This window comes from Dermochelys coriacea, chromosome 2 (assembly GCF_009764565.3).
Source record: "Dermochelys coriacea isolate rDerCor1 chromosome 2, rDerCor1.pri.v4, whole genome shotgun sequence".
In the NCBI taxonomy this organism is placed as follows: domain Eukaryota; kingdom Metazoa; phylum Chordata; order Testudines; family Dermochelyidae; genus Dermochelys; species Dermochelys coriacea.
Genome location: NC_050069.1, coordinates 224,504,668 through 224,528,057, shown reverse-complemented (window position 1 = coordinate 224,528,057; position 23,390 = coordinate 224,504,668). Strand labels below are relative to the sequence as shown.

General features: G+C 40.6%; 1 protein-coding gene across 1 annotated transcript in view; it reads right to left on the bottom strand.

Moving 5' to 3' along the window:
* CALCR (calcitonin receptor) overlaps positions 1-23,390 on the bottom strand; it is a 269,917-nt gene that overhangs the window by 33,536 nt on the left and 212,991 nt on the right. The window contains exons 8-10 of the mRNA XM_038392848.2: positions 9,320-9,473; positions 1,628-1,688; positions 1,465-1,531 (exon numbers count right to left, since the gene is read on the bottom strand). Coding sequence (XP_038248776.1) covers positions 1,465-1,531; positions 1,628-1,688; positions 9,320-9,473 — 282 coding nt within the window. The remainder of the gene's footprint in view (positions 1-1,464; positions 1,532-1,627; positions 1,689-9,319; positions 9,474-23,390) is intronic.

Sequence of the window (23,390 nt, the reverse complement as noted above, 5' to 3'; positions counted from 1 at the left end):
GAACTCCTCATTCCCAGCACTGCCCCAGAGCCCCCACCCCCCTGCACCCCAACTCTCTGCCCCAGTCCTGAGCCCCCCACTCCGAACCCCTTGGTCCCACCCCTGCCACACATCACCTCCATATTGGTGCACATAACAAAATTCATTCCACAGGTGGATATAAAAAATTAGAGGGAACATTGGCTGTGAATAATTGTAAAGAGGAGGAGCTCATTGAGTATTCTCATTCCAGGCAGAAAAATTTGTTACCATACCAAGCAGACTTGTTTTCACAAATGCTATATTACAAAACTATCCTGTGTAGTTTTCCAAGTTTGCAAGTAGATGTCAGGCCCCAAGCCAATGAAAGTTGAATCAGTTGTGATGCTGACACAGTGCATCTGGATAACAAATGGAGATAGGACTAATGTTTGGTTTGAATAAAAACTTTCCCCAAATTTCAGGGTGTTCAGGTCCGTTATACCAGTTTGAGTATTTTATAGTAATAGGACAGTGGAACTAGTGGGTTATCTGATGCATATACTCCTGTCGTATGAACATTAATGGAAGTTACGGGGTTGGTTTTACTATATAGGCAGAACATGTAGGTGCCTAGGGTGGCAAGACAGAGTGAGTGGGGAAAAAAACCAAAAAAGGCAACCTTGGGAATCCTAGCTGCAACTTCCTTGATTTGCTGTCTCGTGCTCTGTGCTGCTCCTACTCAAGCATTCTATTCAGGTTCTTATCCCCCCCAGCCTCTTCCCAGTTTACTCCCTACCTCTGTTCCCATTTAATACAGCATCCAACAAAAAAGGGTAATTCACCACTGGAATAATTTACCCAGGGTAGTGTTGGATTCTCCATTACTGGTACTTTTCTATCTGGTAAAGATCTATCATGTCTCTGGGGAAAAGTAATTTTAAAATCAAGACAGGATATTTTTCTAAAAGCTATGCTCTAGTTCAAACAGAAATTATTTTGGGGAAGTTCTGTGGCCTGTGTTATGCAGGAGGTTAGACAAGATGATCACAATGTTCCTTTCTGCCTCTGAATTTATGAAAAACAATGCTGAATTATTGACTTGGTCTCAGGCTAGTCTTAAACATAGTTATTTCATGTATACCACATATAATGCAGCACATTTAGCACAGGTAAGGTTAACTGCATAGAATAGAAGATACGGTAGTTTGAATAGCTTGGCCATGATTTTCAAAAGGAATTAATGATTTTGGATGCCTCTATTTTTAGATTGCCCCAATCTGAGACACCTTGAAGGGGCTTGATTTTCAAAAAGTGCTGAGCACCCACACTCTGAAAATCAAGTCCCTTTAAGGGGGTCTCAGGTGGGGCATCCAAAATCACCTGCTACCTTTGAAAACCTTGGCCAACCTATTTAAGATACAGAATCTTCTATTCAATGCAATTTTGCATCATTTCTGGGAAGAGCAACTAAACTATTAACAGGATAACAAAAAATATTCTTACCAATAAAGCTGCCATTACGGGTCCATGAACAATATAGAGCAAGTGAGTGTCAACGCTCATCCAGCAACTGGAGGAAGAATATATCATTAATTCAAATACATTTTTATACATAGCTATAAAATGTGCTAAGTACCTTTAAAATAAATATAATACTAATACTCACTTGTCATTGAAGTATTTGGCTCTTGCAACAGCGTGAATAGATGCTGGCACTAAAGGAAACCCTACAATGATTAATGGTATAAATCAATGATTAACGGTATAAATTCATATTTTCTGGCATGCAGTTCATGTGACACTAAAAATAACATTTCTTCTTTTTAAAAATCACATATAAATGGGAATTCAAAGCTTTGACACAAGAATTATAATTCCATCTGACTTCGAGTCATATGGCTCTCTCAGTTGTGAGATGTAGAGGGAGAGTAATTGTGATACTTCTGTCAAAAGCGGCCACGGAGAAGTGTCATGCTACCATCTCAGCTCAAAGCTGCTGTCAGACACTCCAGGCATGTTGAAATATATGCAGGGAAAGGAGGAATGGCCAGCCACACTGGAGAGGAGAGAGAGGGAGGATGCTGTTCTACGTGAAGTATTCCCTAAAGCAGGGTTCCTTGGTATGTAAATCCCCACTGAACAGGGAAGCAGGAACTTATTCTGCATGCCAGGTGATGGAGCAATAAATGACAGTACAGCAACCAGGCTGCTTTTACTGAGGCTGCGGCCCAGGCCCTAGAAAATGTACAGAGTGGAGCCAGGAGTCTTACAAGCGGGTGAAATCTTGGAGCATTTACTCTGCTAATCCTGCAGATTCCCAGTTTACATTCAGATGGCCCTACTCCACATGTCTATCATTAGTAAGGAGGATATGATAGAAATCCTGACTCCTCCTATCCCCATATCTGCTCACGTAAGTCCTCTTTTGATATGAAAGGGGAGGATACTGCACTTACAGACTGCTGTAGGGGGCCCATTTTTTTTTATGCCAATCCTGCAGAGGGAACCACTCGTACTAGGTGGAAGGCGTAGAAACCTGCCATGCTGTATTCTCTTCCTAGACTGAAGGAGCAGGCTTGATGTTTTCCAATCAGCCGGGTTTTTTTTGTTTGTTTTTTGGGTTTTTTTTGAGAATCCTGCCTCCAAACCCTTGAATCTTGGGAAATCCATGCCACACTAATTTCCCACCCCCACCATCAAGCCTTTCCCTCTGCTTGCATACTTCCCATTCCAACAGGCTAAGAACCATGAAAAGGGAGGTTTGCTAAAATGATAGCATTAATTTATACAACATTTTACTTTGTAAACTGTGATGGAGCTGGTAAGCAGGAAACAACCTTCTCCAAGAACTCTGCACAACCCCTTCCCTTGACCACGTGTGTGGAAGGGGCCCAGAAACATGGAAAGACCCTGACCTAGGATGTGTCCTGGTTCTTGGAAAAACAGCAATGGCATGTCAAGCCAGGAACAACAAGGAAGCAGGATGCATGGAGAAACCACCAGCAACTGTGTAGCTCAAGGTGTGACTGCTGGGTGCAGGTCTGTGAGGGACTTGTGAGGAAGCAGCAGAGACTGGAAAGGAAGCCCAGTACAGAGGGGACCCAATAAAAGAGATACCATTAAGTGATCCTGGCTTGGAAACCTTCAAGTTCCTATTTGCTTTGAATAGAAGACTGGGCTGAAGAGGGCACCCCAGGCCCTAAGTCTGAAGAGTCCAAACTCTCTACTGGACTGCCCCAGGGGCCCATATAAGATCTGCTATTGTTTACTCTGAGTTGTAAGTGTTTAAGCCTCCATAGCGAGGGTATTTGCTTTTCTTGTCATCCCTGGGAAAATACTCTCTCTCTTTAGCTAAGTGTCTGAGTGGTTATTGGAACCCATCTGTGCTAGTTCTTAGGGGGCTTAGTGACTGAATCACCATCAGTGCTTGCCTCTGAGTTACACTGGCACACTGCTAGCACCTTAGAAGTAGTGAACCAGTCATCAAGGGTTTAACTAGGTCAGAGTATTATGGGTTGGGGCCACGCTCCCTTACTTCCTGTTTACTGAGTGGGAGTTCCTTTCCCTGTTCCACACATTCTGTTGCAATGAATTTAAATAAAGCAGCAACTTCACAACCCGTAGTCCTGTGAGTAGACTTATTTTTGTTGCATGAAGCGGTCTCTTTACAACAACTTTGGTGCAACACAGTCCAGCAGCTGTGCTATTTACCAAACTAAAGGCCACTGCTACGGTGTCATGTCTTAGTGACGCCTCGCTCTAGCACTGCCAGCCAAATCTCTGACTTTCTAGCTGGCCGCTTCCTTTTGATATGTAACCAGTTGCTGCCTTGGGGCCACCAGCAGCTCTGTAGTGATAAGCTAGCACACCTTCTAGTCACCATTCCTTTTTCTGCACATCTGAAAGCCATATTTTCATGTGAATTTATTTGTTTGCCACCCACCACACACTGAAGGTTACCACAGGGTCCTAAGTTTGTAGACTTTATATTTATAAATTAATTAGGGCTGTCAAGCAATTAAAAAAATTAATCGAGATTAATCACGTGATTAAAAAAATTAATTGTGATTAATCGCACTGTTAAACAATAATAGAATGCCATTTATTTATATATTTTTGGTTCTTTTCTACATTTTTGAATATATTGATGTCAATTACAATACATAATACAAAGTGTACAGTGCTCACTTTATATTTGTTTTTGATTACAAGTATTTGCACTGTAAAAAAACCAAAAAAAATAGTATTTTTCAATTCACCTAATGCAAGTACTGCAATCTCTTTATCATGAAAGTTGAACTTACAAATGTAGAATTACGTACAAAAAATGCATTCAAAAATAAAACATGTAAAATTGTATAGCCTGCAAGTCCACTCAGTCCTACTTCTTGTTGAGCCAATGGCTCAGAAAAACATTGTTTACATTTTCAGGAGATAATGCTGCCCACTTCTTGCTTACAACACCTGAAAGTGAGAACAGATGTTCTGATTGCACTGTTGTAGCCAGCATTGCAAGATATTTACTTGCCAGATGCAATAAAGATTCATATGTCCCTTCATGCTTCACCCACCATTCCAAGTGACATGTGTCCATGCTGATGATGCATGTTCATTTTCATCATCTGAGTCAGATGCCATCAGAAGAAGGTTGGTGGTTTTGGTTCTGTAGTTTCCGCATTGGAGTGTTGCTCTTTTAAGACTTCTGAAAGCATGCTCCACACTTCGTCCCTCTCCGATTTTGGAAGGCACTTCAGATTCTTAAACCTTAGGTTGCATGCTGTAGCTATCTTTAGAAATCTCACATTGGTACCTTTTTTGCGTTTTGTCAAATTTGCAGTAAAAGTGTTCTTAAAATGACCAACATTTGCTGGGTCATCATCCGAGAATGCTATAACATGGAATTTATGACAGAATGTGTGTAAAACCATGGAGCAGGAGACATACAATTCTCCTCCAAGGAGTCCAGTCACAAATGTAATTAACGCAGTTTTTTAAACAGGCATCATCAGCATGGACACATGTCCTCTGGAATGGTGGCTGAAGCATGAAGAGACATACGCATATCTGGCACATAAACACCTTGCAATGCTGGCTACAAAAGTGCCATGTGAATGCCATTTCTCACTCTCCGGTGACATTGTAAATAAGAAGCTGGCAGCATTATCTCCCATAAATGTAAACAAACTTTTTTCTCTTAGTGATTGAATGAACAAGAAGTAGGACTGAGTGGACTTGTAGGTTCTAAAGTTTTACATTGTTTGGTTAATTAGTGCAGTTATGCAACTACAAAAAAAATCTACATTTGTAAGTTGCACTTTCACGATAAAGAGATTGCACTACAGTACTTGTATGAGGTGAATTGAAAAACACTATTTCTTTTGTTTGTCAGTTTTTACAGTGCAAATGTTTGTAATCAAAAGTAATATAAAGTGGGCACTGTACACTTTGTATTCTGTGTTGTCATTGAAATCAATATATTTGAAACTGGAGAAAAACATCCAAAAATAGTTAATAAATGTCAATTGGCATTCTATTGTTTAACAGTACAATTAAAACTGCAATTAATCGGGATTAATTTTTTTAATTGCAATTAATTTTTTTGAGTTAATCGCATGAGTTAACTGCAATTAATTGACAGAAAATTAATACATTTCAAAGTGAACTAGCTGAAAAACAGTTTCATTCCTTTCTATAGTAGGAGAAATGTAGCTCTTTGGATTGCTTGCTTTAGGTGTCAGTGACCTCATCAGTGCTTTTAGGAGAAACACAGAGACCTGAACTCAGGCCTTGGCAAGCAAAGCTTTGTTAAGTTCACCTTCAAAGAATGCTCATGGCCAGAAAAGTGACTATGTCAATATGATGTCATTTTGGTCACTGTATCAGCTCCCTAGGGGTCTTCAAGAGATATCCACTTACTCAGCTGCCAAAATAATTTTTCACTACAGTTAGGACTGCAGAGTCAATGAAGATCAAACTGGATCTTTTTCCATTTCATGCATCACTAACAATATTAGTGATGTTCCAGTTGCAGAATCTTTTTAATGACAATAATGCACAAGAAGAAGCAGGAAGAACATAGCTCCAGATCCCATTTTAGTAATACCAAAATTTAAAACCAGGGGTTTACGTGAAAAATGTATATGTGCAGTGCTACACATGGTGAGAGTGGTGTTTTATTATTCTGTTAGGTGCATATGCACAGAGAATTTGGCTCTACACATTCAAATATACATCTTTAGGTCACAATGGAAAGTTTTCATTAGTATATTATAGTTCAGCAAGGTCATATTTATCTAGCTTTAATTTCCAATGTTACTCTCTAAATTTAGGCCAAATTGTGATCTGCCCTTGTGTATTTCCACGAAATTTGGAGGGGTGAACCAGAAGCAGAAACAGTGAATAAAGACTGCTTGGTCTTTACTTCTTCCTGGAAGCAAAACACACAGAGAGGAACGGAAGGAGATGAGACCATGATTCAACTCTCTCTTTCCCCAGACCTGGGCATGGAGCTGGGCTGGTTCACCAGAAAGAGAAGGGGCAATCTGTACCATACTTATAGATGAAACAGAGCATACACCCCTTGGGCTGACTGAGAAGCACTGTGGGAGATGGTGCATCCTTAGGCACCAGGCACACCTCTCTTGATCATTCCTCAGAGTGGTGCAGCTATGTGCTGTCCCCTATATTGGGAAGTGTGAAAAATCACAAATTGTAGCCTCTAGGAAGCATCTGAAAGTAGCCAGCCAGGGATAAATATGACAAATCCCTACAAGCGAGCCCTGTTCCTGCTATGGCACAAAATGGAGTTAAGCTTGAGTGCACTTCCAGTTACATTGTGAAAGAAACTGTTTCAGTATGGCCCTAACCAATGATCCCCTGTTGAACTAAATGCAGTTCAGGCTGTTTGAAACAGCAAAACAGAGTGTAACAGAGTGCATTTGAAATTATTTCTCCTGACCAGTGATTTAGGGGTAATTTACTAAAACACTGAAATAATATCAGGTAAAGAAAGGGATCTCAGAAGGGAATGTTGCTCGAACAAATCATGCTAGAAATACACAGTTGCCTCAAGGGTCAACATATTACAGAACCTATTCAATGATTTTAATTACCTCAGCACGGGGAAGCATGGGAAACTTTCTCAGATATTTTCTTTTCTTTAAAAGCTATGTTTTACTATTGCTTTAGTGGGTCTGGTAAATAAAGCCAGCTCGCCTAGTGCTGAAATTGACAGCGCTGAAATCAGATTATTGTTATAGTTATATATACGGTACATATACAGTGTTTTGAAACACAGTTGAGTCACATTCACTAGCCATGAAATGAGAATTTACACAACAATTTACTCTGTAAACTAAGGGCCAATGCCATGATGGCATGTCTTATAGTGGCAGCCATGCCCTAGAATTTCCAGCCAACTTTTGAACTTTCTAAGTGGGTACTCCGTTTTAATGTGTAGAAAGGAAACATTTAAACATGACACAAAAAGAAAGGTATTTGTTTCACTGTTCTCCTATTTGGGCCTGATCCACCACAATAAATCTGAACCTTCTGAACTGTGGAGCCTTCATAAGGCCGATGTGCTTGCTCTGGCACAGGTTGAGCTATTCAACTGATAGACACGCTGCACAATTATGAAGTAAGTAATGAAGTAAGTCCAAGGATAAAAAGACTTCCCCCTGTTTAGGGCTCAAAATGTTCCATGCATTTTTAAATCCTAGAGTATGCAAAATCCCTCCCTTCCCATGACCGTTGCTAATCTCACAAGAAAAGGAGAGACAATTTCTATCTACTCTGGAATTTACAGGATGGAGATGTTCTCTGGGGCTTAAACTGGGAAAGCTTTTAAGTTCTGTTTAATTCTTAAGGTTTCGGATCAGTGGTGGTGTTCCATGGAGTACTGAGTCCCATATAGCTCAGGAACTGAGGAGATTGCCACACTCTTAAGTGATTCCTCCCAGTGAAAGGAGCGTAGCATTGCATTTTGCTGTCTCTGTCTATAAAGGAATCATAGAATCATAGAAGATTAGGTTTGGAAGAGACCTCATGAGATCATCTAGTCCAACCCCCTGCTCAAAGCAGGACCAACCCCAACTAAATTAACCTGTCCTGGGAGGCCTGAGAAGTGATCAGGGAGGAATTGAGCAACAGATGCAGGTTCAAGTCAGTTCTCATATTTGTCCCATCTAGTTTATACCTAAGCCCACAATTTTTTTTTCCTGGTGAGGTTTGGTTTCTTCCTACCATAAATGAAAAGAAGCTCAACAGACATGAAACTTGCAGAGGGGGTGCTGGACAGGACAGGATAAATTCTGTTGGCTGCCTCTTGGGTTTGAAATAGATAGACATGGGCAAAGAATCCTGAAATGAATATAAATGAGAAGCAAGACAAAGACCTCTGAGCTGCTTCCCAGATGTGTTAGTGAGTTTTGTGATATGGGCTGGGCACTCGTTCACTGGGAATTGGAATGAGACCAGACATTCATTATCTGTAGCCAGCTAAAGAAAATATCGATGGTAAGGGCTTTCTGTCACCGCTTACCTAGGCTGGATTTACAGCAAATACTTTTAAAATGAAATAATCTGCATCCCACTGTAAGGGACTGGCTGTGTGTATGTGCATGTGTTGTCTGTTAATGGCCAAACAACTGAGGAGGATGAGCGCTACCACTATTATTACTCCTAGCCAAGAGACATCTTTTACAGACTCAGTAGGTTTCAGAGTAGCAGCCGTGTTAGTCTGTATTCGCAAAAAGAAAAGGAGTACTTGTGGCACCTTAGAGACTAACAAATTTATTAGAGCATAAGCTTTCGTGAGCTACAGCTCACTTCATCAGATGCATTCAGTAGAGGCCTGCATATTTGGAGCTGAAGGAGCATAATTCTAGACACAGCTCCCTAGGTTGTGTGCATGTGATTTTCATTGTCATTGCATCTGTTCTCTGCAGCACATGGATTTGTAACATCAGTTACAGGGCACTGACTATGTTTACTTACTTATCTGTACATTGCTCTGAGATTCTTAGACATATTACCTTACATTTTGGAGGTTAGAAATTTACATGTTCAACACTTAGCCATTTCTTCCAAGACTACCATCATCAAGGATACTGACTACTACTAACTTTCACAGACATGTGTGTATTAATTACAACGAGTGCACACACTGTCCTGTGCAAATAAATGAAATCCAGTTCAAATTTAGGATCTCAAGAGATCAAACTTAGGTTCTAATACACACCCATGAATAAAGCTAGTCATGTGTGCAAGTGGTAGTAGGATCGGGTCCCTAGTGTATAAAAGTGCCATAAACATTGGAAAGAAGCGACCAATAAGATATGAATTATAAAATACATACCCCAGCCCAAGAGGTAATACCAGTGCAAACGCTGCTCTTCAGCAAATACTGCCACCACAATTAGAGTATGAAGATATATGCCTTCGCAGAGCATCCAGAAGTAGTTACAACCCAGCATGTACTGGTGAAAAAACTGCAGCACCTTGCAGCTTACCTGTCAGACAAATTGGAGAGTAGTAAATTGTAGATCTGGACAGACAATGGTTTACAAACTGTATCCAAATAGACAAACAAAATATCAGTGCCAAGCTTCAAAGACAACATTTCCTAGCATTTGCTAGATTTCTTCAGCAAATGTCATTGACAGAGCTATAACATATTCATAAATCAGAAAAATGGAATCAATGTATCGCATAATTGATAAAAAACAGGTGCCAACAGCAAAATTAAAAAAAGCATGATCTGGTAAAACCATACTTCAAAACATTTTCAGTCTGATAAGTTTTAGAATTGAAGTAAACAACTTTTTCTAAAAAGCCCAGACAAGTTCTGTGCAGAAAAGTTAAACAACTGAGTCTGGCCAAATGTCTAATTTAGCTGTTTTAATTTACATTTATTCAAATCATTACTAGCTATAAACAGCTCTCCTGTTTGATTTTATACTAATAATCCACAAAGATGTATACAAGGGATGCACCATATTTACAGGTGTGTCTACACTTAGAATGCTAGAGCAGCACAACTGTAGTGCTTCAGTGTAGACACTACTTACTCTGAGAGGAAGGGTTTTCCTGTCAGCATAGATCTTCCACCTCCCTGAGAGGCAGTAGCTAGGTTGACAGAATAATTCTTCCATCAACCTAGCGCTATCTATATGGGGACGTAGGTTGGCTTAACAATGCCATTCAGAGGTGTGGATTTTTCATACCCCTTGCTGATGTAGTTAAACTGACCTAATTTGCTAGTGTAGACCACACCTAAAGCTCTTATTCACTGCCTACTGAGGACGAACTGCTATTGGAGTCAGTGGGAGTTTCTCCTGGTTAATGTGCCATGAATGCTGATGAGGGCCTCTAAAGGTATATACAGTGTTACAGTACTTTCCACTGCTCTTACGGAAGCAAAAAACAAGGGGGAAAAAGGAGGAGAGGTGTTACAAAGGGCCAGACTGTGCCCAGCTCCTGTGACATTTTTCCAAAAAGGAAGAAGGTGTGAGGATTCTCTCACCTTGGTGACCTCTAGGAGAGGTTAAGTGTAACGCAATCCTTGCACTCGCTTGAGCACAAGCCCTGCATGAAGCCATTGCTACTAGAAACCTGAAATGGGGCCATGGACATGGCTCACAGGTTGTGAAGGGAAGTCCAGTTGTCTATCATTTTCTGCCTACCTGCCAAAGCTCCAATGGTGTGGAACAACTCTGTATCTCTCCCTAAATGGATTAGTGTCAATAAAGCACAGTCAAGCTGAGAGGATTGAGCAGAACAAGGCCAGTTGCCTTTACAGTTCAAGATTTCCAGTTCTCTATAAACCAAATCTTATTGCCACAGAGTCCGAGGAGAATTCTGTTTGTATACAGAGGGGCTCCTTGCATCCCAACATGCAAGGAGGTTTTGAGGACGTGATGGGCTAGGCTGTTGCTGCGGTGTCTGCCTGAATTCACTGGCTTGTGGCAGTGAAGTACAGGAGCCTCAGAACACCAAAGCTGCAATAGTGACTGTTGAGTGACAGCTGCCATTCTGGGGCTGAAGCAGCAGATTCCTTCCCATTGACTTCTGTCGAGCTCCCCAGGGCACAGCCTGATTACTTGGGCTGTGAGGCAGGTTTAGACTTTATCTGCCTCTTTAGTGACAAAGGAGACATTATTTTCTGACACACAAGCAGAGTACTGTACATATTATCTCTTTCTGGAGGACTCAGCCTGCTCTTCCTTGCTAAAAAGGCTTGTTTTATCACTCCTTGAAACTGTCTTTGCGTGATATAAAGAACACACATTTACTTGTGTTTCAATATCTGGGTGTGAATTTCAAGGTTCAGGAAAATGCAGAGCTGACAGAATTAACTTGCAAGGCTGACTTTATTTTTTATCATTTCTTTTTCCACTCTATACACAGGCAGACTAGGCAGTTCATCATTTTCCACGGTGCGGATGAGTAGCTTTGACAAAGCATGCAGACAGAGGAGTAGGATGTAATACAAATGTCTTGTAGGAAAAAAATAAATCCTGTTTTTTATATTGGCAAATGTGCTCATGGTGGTGCTTAATTGTGTCTCACATTGTTTTTCACAAGTCTGGGTCAATATGTGCCATGCCTCAGCCCTTGGCATGTGCTGAATACAGCCTGTCAGCTGAGGGCCAACCTTTCTCCATTCACTTCTTATTGATTGCTCATCCTCTTAAGCATTGCCTTGGCTGACAGGCACACAGAGCTTTATAAAGATTGCTGTTGAATCTTGTTGGCATTTTACCTGACATAAAGTAACTATGCCAAGGTCTAAAATGTCAGTGGACTTCCATGGTGAACTCATCACTATCTTGCAGACAGAGTGGATCAAGATGAGCATATCTTACATCTGGCCAGCACTCCCTTAAGTGTTGGAGGGCACCAGCTTGGCACCTTCAGACACACGTTGCATCTAGCAGCTATTACGAATCATGATAATTGTTTGAGAGTGCCACCTACGGCCACAGTGTCTGCTGTGTGAGTACTGAATGGTCATGTGCAGGTGCCCTGTCCCACGTTAAACGCCAGACTGCGTAAGGCCACTCCACTTGGTAGTGCTGACTCTGATAATGGTGCTGTAGAGTCGATTGGCAATGGCTGGGGTTTGGGAGAGGAGGAAATGATTGGTAGATGCTGCCCGATGCTTTCTGGCCAGCCACTGCCAAATCAACAATTTTGTATTTCCCATCTGAAATAGTAATGAACCTGGAGTTCATTGCATTGTGAATGGCAGCTGCAGTTGCATTTTTCCACCAGGTATATATCCACACTTGTAGGGTAATTTGACCAAAATCAGTCATTGTCATAATTTTCTCTTCACATGAAAGATCTAACGCACACATAAGCACAGTGCAAGTTTCATGGATACTAACTGTATTTATTTCCCATGATGCAACACTTCCCAAGCTTCATTTTCTTTATATTTATTTCCCCTATCCCAAACAATTACAAAGTTTGTAGCTTTCTAAATTCAATTCTGTACCTACCTGACAAGCTAATCCCCACACACCCATTTCAATTTATGGCTTCTTTGAGGCACTTAGTCACTAGATATGCAATAGATTTAAGGAAACTATCAGGCTAGGCATGAGGGATGAGTTTGATTACGCTTGGATCACATCTCATTAATTTGAGAATAAATTCAAAAAGGTTGGCTTGAATGGTTTAAACCTGGCAATCGATCAAGATGGATCATGTTTATTTAACATTATTGAAAACATGGAGCAAATCAGTTTTTGCTTACGATGAACAAAACAGTACAGCATCTTTCATTTGTAGAAGTGGTGTCATGGAATTTGTGTGGAACAGCTACAGTCACAAGCAGTGTTTTTCTTAGTCCTTATCAGTTCTATTAACGTGAAAGAAAAAAAACAAATGCTGAAGAAGAATTTACATTATAACCGGCAGGCACAGTTACCAAGTCATTTGCCAGGTTATTAAAAAATGCTGACAAATATAGAAGCACTGTATCAGCACAGATTTGTCTGAGCTATGAAAAACCACGCCTGCTCCAAACTAGGTCTCTGTAAAGTGCTTATGTTACTGTAACAATTATATTGAAACTGCAAAAAGTTAAAGGAACAACTCTTCCACCATTTACATGCCTGATAACTTTGACTTGCATAATTAATTTAAAAAAGTAATTTAATGTGGCTCCGTCATATGTTACTCTCAAGTGACATCGGTATCACTATGCCGCTCAGGGTGTGAAAAATCCACACCCCTGAGCGACACAGTTATACCAACCTAACTCCTGGTGTACACAGCACCGTGCCGATGGGAGATGATCTCCTGTCAACACAGCTACCGCCTCTTGTGGAGGTGAATTAATTACACTGATGGGAGGAGCTCTACCCTTTGCATAGTAACATCTTTACTGAAACACTACTTCAGTGGCACAACTTCACTGGTGCAGCTGTGCTGCTGCAGCATTTTAAGTGTAGACCTGCCCTTAGAGCATAAGCTTTTGGGGGAAGGGACTGTCTCCTTGTTATGAGTCTGTAAAGAGCCTAGCACAATTGGGCCCTGGCTTCTAGGTGACACCACAATAAAAATAATTACAGCAATATTATTTTCATCATTATTATTATTAATAATAATAAACAAATATTCTGCTATTTACAACCCACACATTTGTTGGAGACATTTCCAGCTACAATACATAACAGAAATAATGCAGGGGATACAGAAACTGACCGGAACATTCCTACATGGGTAAGTCATATTTTCTCTTACACATATCTGTCCAATTAAATGTTAGCAAGACAAGCCAGAGGCTGGATTTTGTGATGCTCTCAAGGTCTACAGGCCCAGTCCAGAAGATCCATAGCCGAGCTCCATTCAGAGATTTCATGGGGGTCCGCTCATGTGGATCGTCTTGCAAGACTCAGACATAAGATATTGCATTATACTGCAAGTTACATTTTATCTGTTCCTCTGTTAACACAAGGGCACTTGCTTATATATACTTGACACTTCTCAGATAAGACTTTCCATATCACTTGATCACCTCTGAATAAAAATCACTATTCAAGAACTAAGCATTAATTATTATTACTATATTATCAAAATCCATGAGGACTACATACAAATAGCATAACACTGTAAAATATCACATAACATGAACCACTGTTTGAAACTAGACAGATTTTTCATACCTTCTCATTAGTTTGGATGAATGGGGCAAATTTCGGTCACAGCTTTGGACACAGCTGAAGAAAGTCTCATTGATTTCCTGCCTTCCCTCCCTCAGAGCCATTCCCTGCAGTGTTCAGGGGGTCAGGCTGACCTGGCGATCTGGTGTTTCTACCCCCCTGGGCCAGCTTTCAATAATCTAGCTCTTAGAGTATTAGAGCAAGTGCTGACTACACAGAATAAAACCTCTCATTCTAATTCCCTGTTTATTTGTGATCAGTCTGGGTGTGCATACAATTTATGTTCAAACAATTTCAGAGAAACCGCTCTGTGACAATGAGCCAGACAAGGTTATTATTTTTATATTAAGCCATCTATGTGGGCCAGATTAAGTCAAAAGGTGCCAAATTTGCCTCAGTTTTAAAGAGAAATAAACATATTAGATCCTCATTTGGGAGTCAGTCAGTACAGTTCCATTGACTTCAGTAGAGCTCTCCTGATATATACTAGCTGACGATCTGCTCTATTGCATAGTTGTACTGACTGCTCCAGTAGCTGTATGTGATTTATCATCGGCATTCAGTTTGAAGACAATAAAATATTTTCTCAGACATTCTTATTTAGCATTAAAAGGGAGTGTGTTGGGTTTCAACTACTGAGCTGCTTCATAGTTTTTTCTGGTTATTAGATTATTATTCTAGGAAAGTATCCTTAAATTCCAAGTATCCATATTTTGGACAAATAAGCAGTAAAGGACTTTTCCAAAGTAATGTTGTGCTAAGCTTGGTGACTCTAAAAAACTGGCTATCAGAACACATCAGTACCTATTTTCAGAAGTTTATGACTCACCCATTAAAACATGTTCCAGTCAGAAATATGGCACACAGGAGCTCAGACTAAGATGGATGTTTTAATATACTTTTTTAAAATTTAAATTTAAAAAAACAAAATGAACACAGATCAGAGGTACACTACATTCTGTGTAGTTCAGGGACATAGTATGTAACGTTTTAAAAGGGTACAATTTTCAAAAGTACCTACATGATGTAGGATCCTAAGTCTCATTTCCAAAAATGACTTAGGAACTTACCCAAAGTCTCACTGAAAGTAGAATCAGAATTAAGTTTCTAAGGGACATATGTGTAAAGGTATTTAGGTTCCTACAGGTGCAGGTTTTCAAAAGGCACCTAGGTGCCTAACTCCCATAGGTGTCTAAACACTTTTGAACATCCCACTAGGTTCTAGTTCCATGTAGGCATCTAAATCCAAAATTTAGGTCTCAAAACCCCCACTCAGCTACCACCTAACCTTGTAGGTGCCTGAAGTTCCTAGGCACTCAGATATCTGTGTTAAAGTTTCCATGGCACCTAAAAAGCTGTCAATGGGCATGCACAAAGCCACCTCAATCTTGAAGCCTAGGTGGCTAGCTCATGCCTAATTCCCAGTGGGATTCTCATACTAGGCAGTCCCCCGCCCCCATATCTTGCCTGTTGTGCCCAATCCAGTGGCTGCACTCAGAAGCTGCCTAATAGGTCTTCGCATAAAACACTGATGGGTGCCCCAACCTTATAACCTTTAGCCCAGTGGTTAAAGCACTCACCCATGAAGACCAGGGTTCCAATAATCAATTATCAAGAATTGATCATCAATAATTAATCAATAACCAAAATGTAATATGGTTTGAAATGATCAAACAATTAGAGAGAACTTGGCTAAGTTAGAGTGATTGAATGTATTAGAAAGTTAGAGATCAGAACAGTGCCTAACAGATATAGGCATCGTGATTACCAAAATCTGGAGAACCAGCCCCGCAGTGATGACAAGATGTTCCCAGTCTTGGTTCTGAAAATGGTATACAAATTGACATTCTTATAGGCCCCTCCTCTTTTTACAGTGTGGTTCTATTATTTCCTTGTTTACTCAGACAGATACATTTCAGACATCTGTTATTTACTTAGATCTTTTTGGAAAGTCCATCAAATTTTGCTAACTTAAGCACCCGTTCCTGCATCTTAGGACATTGCTAAAAATAATATTCCTTGCTTAACATTTCTTGTGCTTATAAGTTTTAGCAGGCTAGCATTTAGCTCTTCTTAGCATGACTCCCAAAACATCATAGAATCATAGGACTGGAAGGGACCTTGAAAGCCCTAATCCTGGTCATTTAGTCCAGTCCCTTGCACTCATCAGGCAGGACTACGTATTATCTAGACCATTGTCCATTAGCTTAAATAGCTCATCAACGAAAATCAGGTTTGTTGTAATTTATCCGATTCTTGACATTTATGCCTCAACTTAACATTTTTAAGTGTGTTGTTTTTGTATTTGCAGAATCATAGAATAGTTCAGAGTCATTAAAGGCCCCACTTTCTGTAAGGGCTTTGCTTTGAAAGAGCAGATGAAAGTTTATGAAAGGCAACCTACCCATAGAATGCACTCCGCACCACCTTCACTCCCAGGTCAACTGTTAGTATTTGTGCTAATTAATCTAACATTTAAGCGTGATGTGATGGGCAACTCTGATTTTGTCATGCATGTGTTGTTCGGGGCAAATGACATACAATCTACTTTGTATTCTGCTTTTTAGAATAGCAAGTAGGCTGCAGAGTTAAAAGAAGTCCAAGGTCACCTCCTGTAATAACAATAATTAGGTTTCAGAGTAGCAGCCGTGTTAGTATTGTATTCGCAAAAAGAAAAGGAGTACTTGTGGCACCTTAGAGACTAACAAATGTATTAGAGCATAAGCTTTCGTGAGCTACAGCTCACTTCATCGGATGCTCTAATAAATTTGTTAGTCTCTAAGGTGCCACAAACAATAATTAGATATTCCTTTCACTTCTGTACACATCTGAAATAGGATACTTGCTACCTTCAAGTCTCTTAGCTACTGGGAGAGATACAGAACTCCACATTGCTCAGATCTTTTGAGATTAATCAAAAAGAAAGGGGCAGGTGAGTAAACATCTCAATAAAATACAGAGAACTTGATTAGTGTCAGAATCCATTCAACAATCATTCCACTCCACTTAATAGTTGCAGCCTCACAGGAGCTCACTACTCAGTCCATACAAAGGTTAAAATAAATATAGTCTCTCTAGTGTTTGATAAGAGTGTCAGGGTGGATGAGAAAACAGACTTCACATCACTGCTGAAGTTCCGGTTATGAGAGTTTAGTGGACCTGTTAAAAATAGAGCAAGTGAGGAAAGATATGTAATGGAAAATTTGTAGTAACAGTTCTCTTTCTTAGGTAGCAGAAATATGTAAGAATGACAAGGCTGGTGACATGGGGTAGGCAGCTGAAAATAAAAGCAGGTTATCCTGGTCTGGTAATTCATGCTGATTAGTATAGTTATTAGAATGCAAGTGCTGATGGATGAGAGCTAGCTGGCTTAGGAACAAATCACAGAAGACTGATAATACTCGGAGGTTTGGATAAGCAATCAGATAAAACGGTAAATTAAATCAAGACTGTTGGTTGAGCGGCTGTTCCCTCTGTTTATTGCTCAAGTTTGCAATTTGGGGATTGTGTTAGCGCCACAGTGGCTCCTGAATGTTCAGGTGGCACTCAGTGTAGCATGCCCTGTGGGCAGGTGGCGTATGTGTGCATTTGGTGCAAGGAGCTCCTGGCCCTCAGAGACCGCGTATGGGCTTTGGAGGCCAGGGTTGGGAACTGGAGGAGCTAAGGGATGCAGAGAGGTATGTTGATGAGGCTTTCCGGGACACTGTAGATTTGTCCCACCTCTGGTCAGACAGCCCCTGCGCTGTTAAGGGGGATCAAATGCTCAGGGAAGGAGAGCAGTCAACGGGCGCAGAAGGAATCCTTCCCATAGTCGGGACCCTCCTTTCAGGTAATGTTGGGGTATCCTCTTGCACTGAGGTTACCTCTCTGTGGGAGGGAACTCCAGTCATTAGGAAAAGGCAGGTGTTAGTAATGGGATAGATAGCTGGGTTTGTGATGACCAGGAGAACAGTATGGTGACTTGCCTGCCTGGTGCGAAGGTTGGGGATCTCTTGAAGCATCTAGATAGACTTATGTGTAGTGCTGGGGAGGAGCCGGTGGTCGTGGTACATGTAGAAAAGGAGTACTTGTGGCACCTTAGAGACTAACAAATTTATTAGAGCATAAGCTTTCGTGAGCTACAGCTCACTTCATCGGATGCATTTGGTGGAAAAAACAGAGTAGAGATTTATATACACACACACAGAGAACATGAAACAATGGGTTTATCATACACACTGTAAGGAGAGTGATCACTTAAGATAAGCCATCACCAACAGCAGGGGGGGGAAGGAGGAAAACCTTTCATGGTGACAAGCAGGTAGGCTAATTCCAGCAGTTAACAAGAATATCAGAGGAACAGTGGGGGGTGGGGTGGGAGGGAGAAATACCATGGGGAAATAGTTTTACTTTGTGTAATGACTCATCCATTCCCAGTCTCTATTCAAGCCTAAGTTAATTGTATCCAGTTTGCAAATTAATTCCAATTCAGCAGTCTCTCGTTGGAGTCTGTTTTTGAAGCTTTTTTGTTGAAGTATAGCCACTCTTAGGTCTGTGATCGAGTGACCAGAGAGATTGAAGTGTTCTCCAACTGGTTTTTGAATGTTATAATTCTTGACGTCTGATTTGTGTCCATTCATTCTTTTACGTAGAGACTGTCCAGTTTGGCCAACTACCAATGTGATATATGCCATCATGTGCCAGCAATGCCCCTCTGCCATGTACATTGGCCAAACTGGACAGTCTCTACGTAAAAGAATGAATGGACACAAATCAGACGTCAAGAATTATAACATTCAAAAACCAGTTGGAGAACACTTCAATCTCTCTGGTCACTCGATCACAGACCTAAGAGTGGCTATACTTCAACAAAAAAGCTTCAAAAACAGACTCCAACGAGAGACTGCTGAATTGGAATTAATTTGCAAACTGGATACAATTAACTTAGGCTTGAATAGAGACTGGGAATGGATGAGTCATTACACAAAGTAAAACTATTTCCCCATGGTATTTCTCCCTCCCACCCCACCCCCCACTGTTCCTCTGATATTCTTGTTAACTGCTGGAATTAGCCTACCTGCTTGTCACCATGAAAGGTTTTCCTCCTTCCCCCCCCTGCTGTTGGTGATGGCTTATCTTAAGTGATCACTCTCCTTACAGTGTGTATGATAAACCCATTGTTTCATGTTCTCTGTGTGTGTGTATATAAATCTCTACTCTGTTTTTTCCACCAAATGCATCCGATGAAGTGAGCTGTAGCTCACGAAAGCTTATGCTCTAATAAATTTGTTAGTCTCTAAGGTGCCACAAGTACTCCTTTTCTTTTTGAGAATACAGACTAACACGGCTGCTACTCTGAAACCTGTGGTACATGTAGGTACCAATGACATACAGAAGAGTAGGAGAGATGTCCTGGAGGCCAAATTTAGGCTGCTAGGAAAGACACTGAAATCCAGGACCTCTATGGTGGCATTCTCAGAAATGCTTCCAGTTCCACACGCAAGGCCAGGTAGGCAGACAGAGTTTCAGAGTCTCAATGTGTGGATGAGATGATGGGAGGGAGGAGGGGTTTAGATTTGTTAGGAACTGGGGAAACTTTTGGGATAGGGGGAGCCTATACAGGAAGGATGGGTGAATGAGACAGCCTCATGTTAAAGGAGGATATTGATATAATAGGCATCACAGAAACCTGGTGGAGTGAGGACAATCAATGGGACACAATCATTCTGGGCTACAAAATATATCGGAAGGACAGAACAGGTTGTGCGGGGGGGGGGCATTATATGTGAAAGAAAACGTAGAATCAAATGAAGTAAAAATCTTAAATGAGTCCACATGTTCCATAGAATCTCTATGGATAGTAATTCCATGCTATAAGAATATAACAGTAGGGATCTATTATCGACCACTTGACCAGGTCAGTGATAGTGACGATTCATAGATACTAAGGTCAGAAGGGATCATTATGATCATCTAGTCTGACCTCCTGCACAACGCAGGCCACAGAATTTCACCCATCCATTCCTGCGAAAAACCTCTCACCTATGTCTGAGCTATTGAAGTCCTCAAATCGTGGTATAAAGACTTCAAGGAGCAGAGAATCCTCCAGCAAGTGACCCATGCCCCATGCTACAGAGGAAGGCGAAAAACCTCCAGGGCCTCTTCCAATCTGCCAGGGAGGAAAATTCCTTCCCGACCCCAAATATGGCGATCAGCTAAACCCTGAGCATATAGGCAAGATTCACCAGCCAGATACTACAGAAAATTCTTTCCTGGGTAACTCAGATCCCACCCCATCTAACATCCCATCACAGGCCATTAGGCCTATTTACCATGAATATTTAATTACCAAAATCATGTTATCCCATCATATCATCTCCTCCATAAATTTATCGAGTTTAATCTTAAAGCCAGATAGATCTTTTGCCCCCATTGCTTCCCTTGGAAGGCTATTGCAAAACTTCACTCCTCTGATGGTTAGGAACCTTCGTCTGATTTCAAGTCTAAACTTCCTGGTGGCCAGTTTATATCCACTTGTTCTTGTGTCCACATTGGTACTGAGCTTAAATAATTCCTCTCCCTCTCCGGTATTTATCCCGCTGATATATTTATAGAGAGCAATCATATCTCCCCTCAACCTTCTTTTAGTTAGGTTAAACAAGCCAAGCTCCTTGAGTCTCCTTTCATAAGACAAGTTTTCCATTCCTCAGATCATCCTAGTAACCCTTCTCTGTACCTGTTCCAGTTTGAATTCATCCTTCCTAAACATGGGAGAGCAGAACTGCACACAGTGTTCCAGGTAAGGTCTCACCAGTGCCTTGTATAACGGTACTAAAACCTCCTTATCCCTACTGGAAATGCCTCTGCTGATGCATCCCAAAACCGCATTAGCTTTTTTCACAGCCATATCACATTGGCAGCTCATAGTCATCCTATGATCAACCAATACTCCAAGGTCCTTCTCCTCTTCCGTTACTTTTAATTGATGCGTCCCCAACTTATAACTAAAATTCTTGTTATTAATCCCTAAATGCATAACCTTACACTTCTCACTATTAAATTTCATCCTATTACTATTACTCCAGTTTACAAGGTCATCCAGATCCTCCTGTATAATATCCCGATCCTTCTCCGAATTGGCAATACCTCCCAGCTTTGTATCATCTGCAAACTTTATTAGCACACTCCCACTTTTTGTGCTGAGGTCAGTAATAAAAAGATTAAATAAGATTGGTCCCAAAACAGATCCTTGAGAAACTCCACTGGTAACTTCCCTCCAGCCTGACAGTTCACCTTTCAGTAGGACCCATTGTAGTCTCCCCTTTAACCAATTCCTTATCCACCTTTTAATTTTCATATTGATCCCCATCTTTTCCAATTTAACTAATAATTCCCCATGTGGCATCGTATCAAATGCCTTACTGAAATCTAGGTAAATTAGATCCACTGCATTTCCTTTGTCTAAAAAATCTGTTACTTTCTCAAAGAAGGAGATCAGGTTGGTTTGGCACGATCTACCTTTTGTAAAACCATGTTGTATTTTGTCCCATTTACCATTGACTTCAATGTCCTTAACTAATTTCTCCTTCAAAATTTTTTCCAGGACCTTGCATACTACAGATGTCAAACTAACTGGCCTGTAGTTACCCGGATCACTTTTTTTTCCTTTCTTAAAAATAGGAACTATATTAGCAATTCTCCAATCATTCGGTACTATTCCTGAGTTTACAGATGCATTAAAAATTCTTGCTAATGGGCTTGCAATTTCAGGTGCCAATTCCTTTAATATTCTTGGATGAAGATTATCTGGGCCCCCCGATTTAGTCCCATTAAGCTGTTTCAGTTTCGCTTCTACCTCTGATATGGTAATATCTACCTCTATATCCTCCTTCCCATTTGTCATGCTACCATTATCCCCAAGATCCTCTTTAGCCTTATTAAAGACTGAGGCAAAGTATTTGTTTTGATATTGGGCCATGCCTAGATTATCTTTAACCTCCACTCCATCCTCAGTGTTAAGCGGCCCCACTTCTTCCTTCTTAGTTTTCTTCTTATTTATATGGCTATAGAACCTTTTACTATTGGTTTTAATTCCCTTTGCAAGGTCCAACTCTACTCGACTTTTAGCCTGTCTCACTTGATCCCTACATGTTCTGACCTCAATTAGGTAGCTTTCCTTGCTGATCCCTCCCATCTTCCACTCCCTGTATGCTTTCTGCTTCTTCTTAATCACCTCTCTAAGATGCTTGCTCATCCAGCTTGGTCTACAACTCCTTCTGAAAGAACTCAAATGTGAAATTGTGGAACTATTAAGTATGATTTATAACCTGTCCTTTAAATTAGCTTCTGTACCCAATGACTGGAAGATAGCTAATGTAACACCAATATTTTAAAAAGGGCTGTAGTGGTGATCCCAGCAATTACAGACCAGTAAGTCTAACGTCTGTACTGGGCAAATTAGTTGAAACAATAGTAAAGAATAAAATTGCAAAAGTCAACATGGTTTCTGTAGAGGGAAATCATGTCTTCCAAATCTATTAGGGTTTTTTGAAGGGGTCAACAAACATGTGGACAAGGGGGATCCAGTGGACAGAGTGTACTTAGATTTCCAGAAAGCCTTTGACAAGGTCCCTCACCAAAGACTCTTATGTAAATTAAGTTGTCATGGGATAAGAGAGAAGATCCTTTCATGGACTGAGAACTGGTTAAAAGATAGGGAACAAAGGGTAGCAATAAATGGTAAATTTTCAGAATGGAGAGGGATAACTAGTTTTGTTCCCCAAGGGTCAGTTCTAGGACCAATCCTATTCAATTTATTCATAAATGATCTGGAGAAAGGGGTAAATAGTGAGGTGGCAAAGTTTGCAGACGATTCTAAACTGTTCAAAATAATTAAGACCAAAGCAGACGGTGAAGAACTTCAAAAAGATCTTGCAAAACTAAATGATTGGGCAACAAAATGGAAAATGAAATTTAATGTGGATAAATGTAAAGTAATGCACATTGGAAAAAATAACCCCAACTATACATACAATATGATTGGGGCTAATTTAGCTACAACTAATCAGGAAAGAGATCTTGGAGTCATCGTGGATAGTTCTCTGAAGACGTCCACGCAGTGTGCAGTGGCAGTCAAAAAAGCGAACAGGATGTTAGGAATCATTAAAAAAGGATTAGAAGGACAATAATTTTATTGCCCTTATATAAATCCATGGTACGACCACATTTTGAATACTGCGTACAGATGTGGTCTCCTCATCTCAAAAAAGATATACT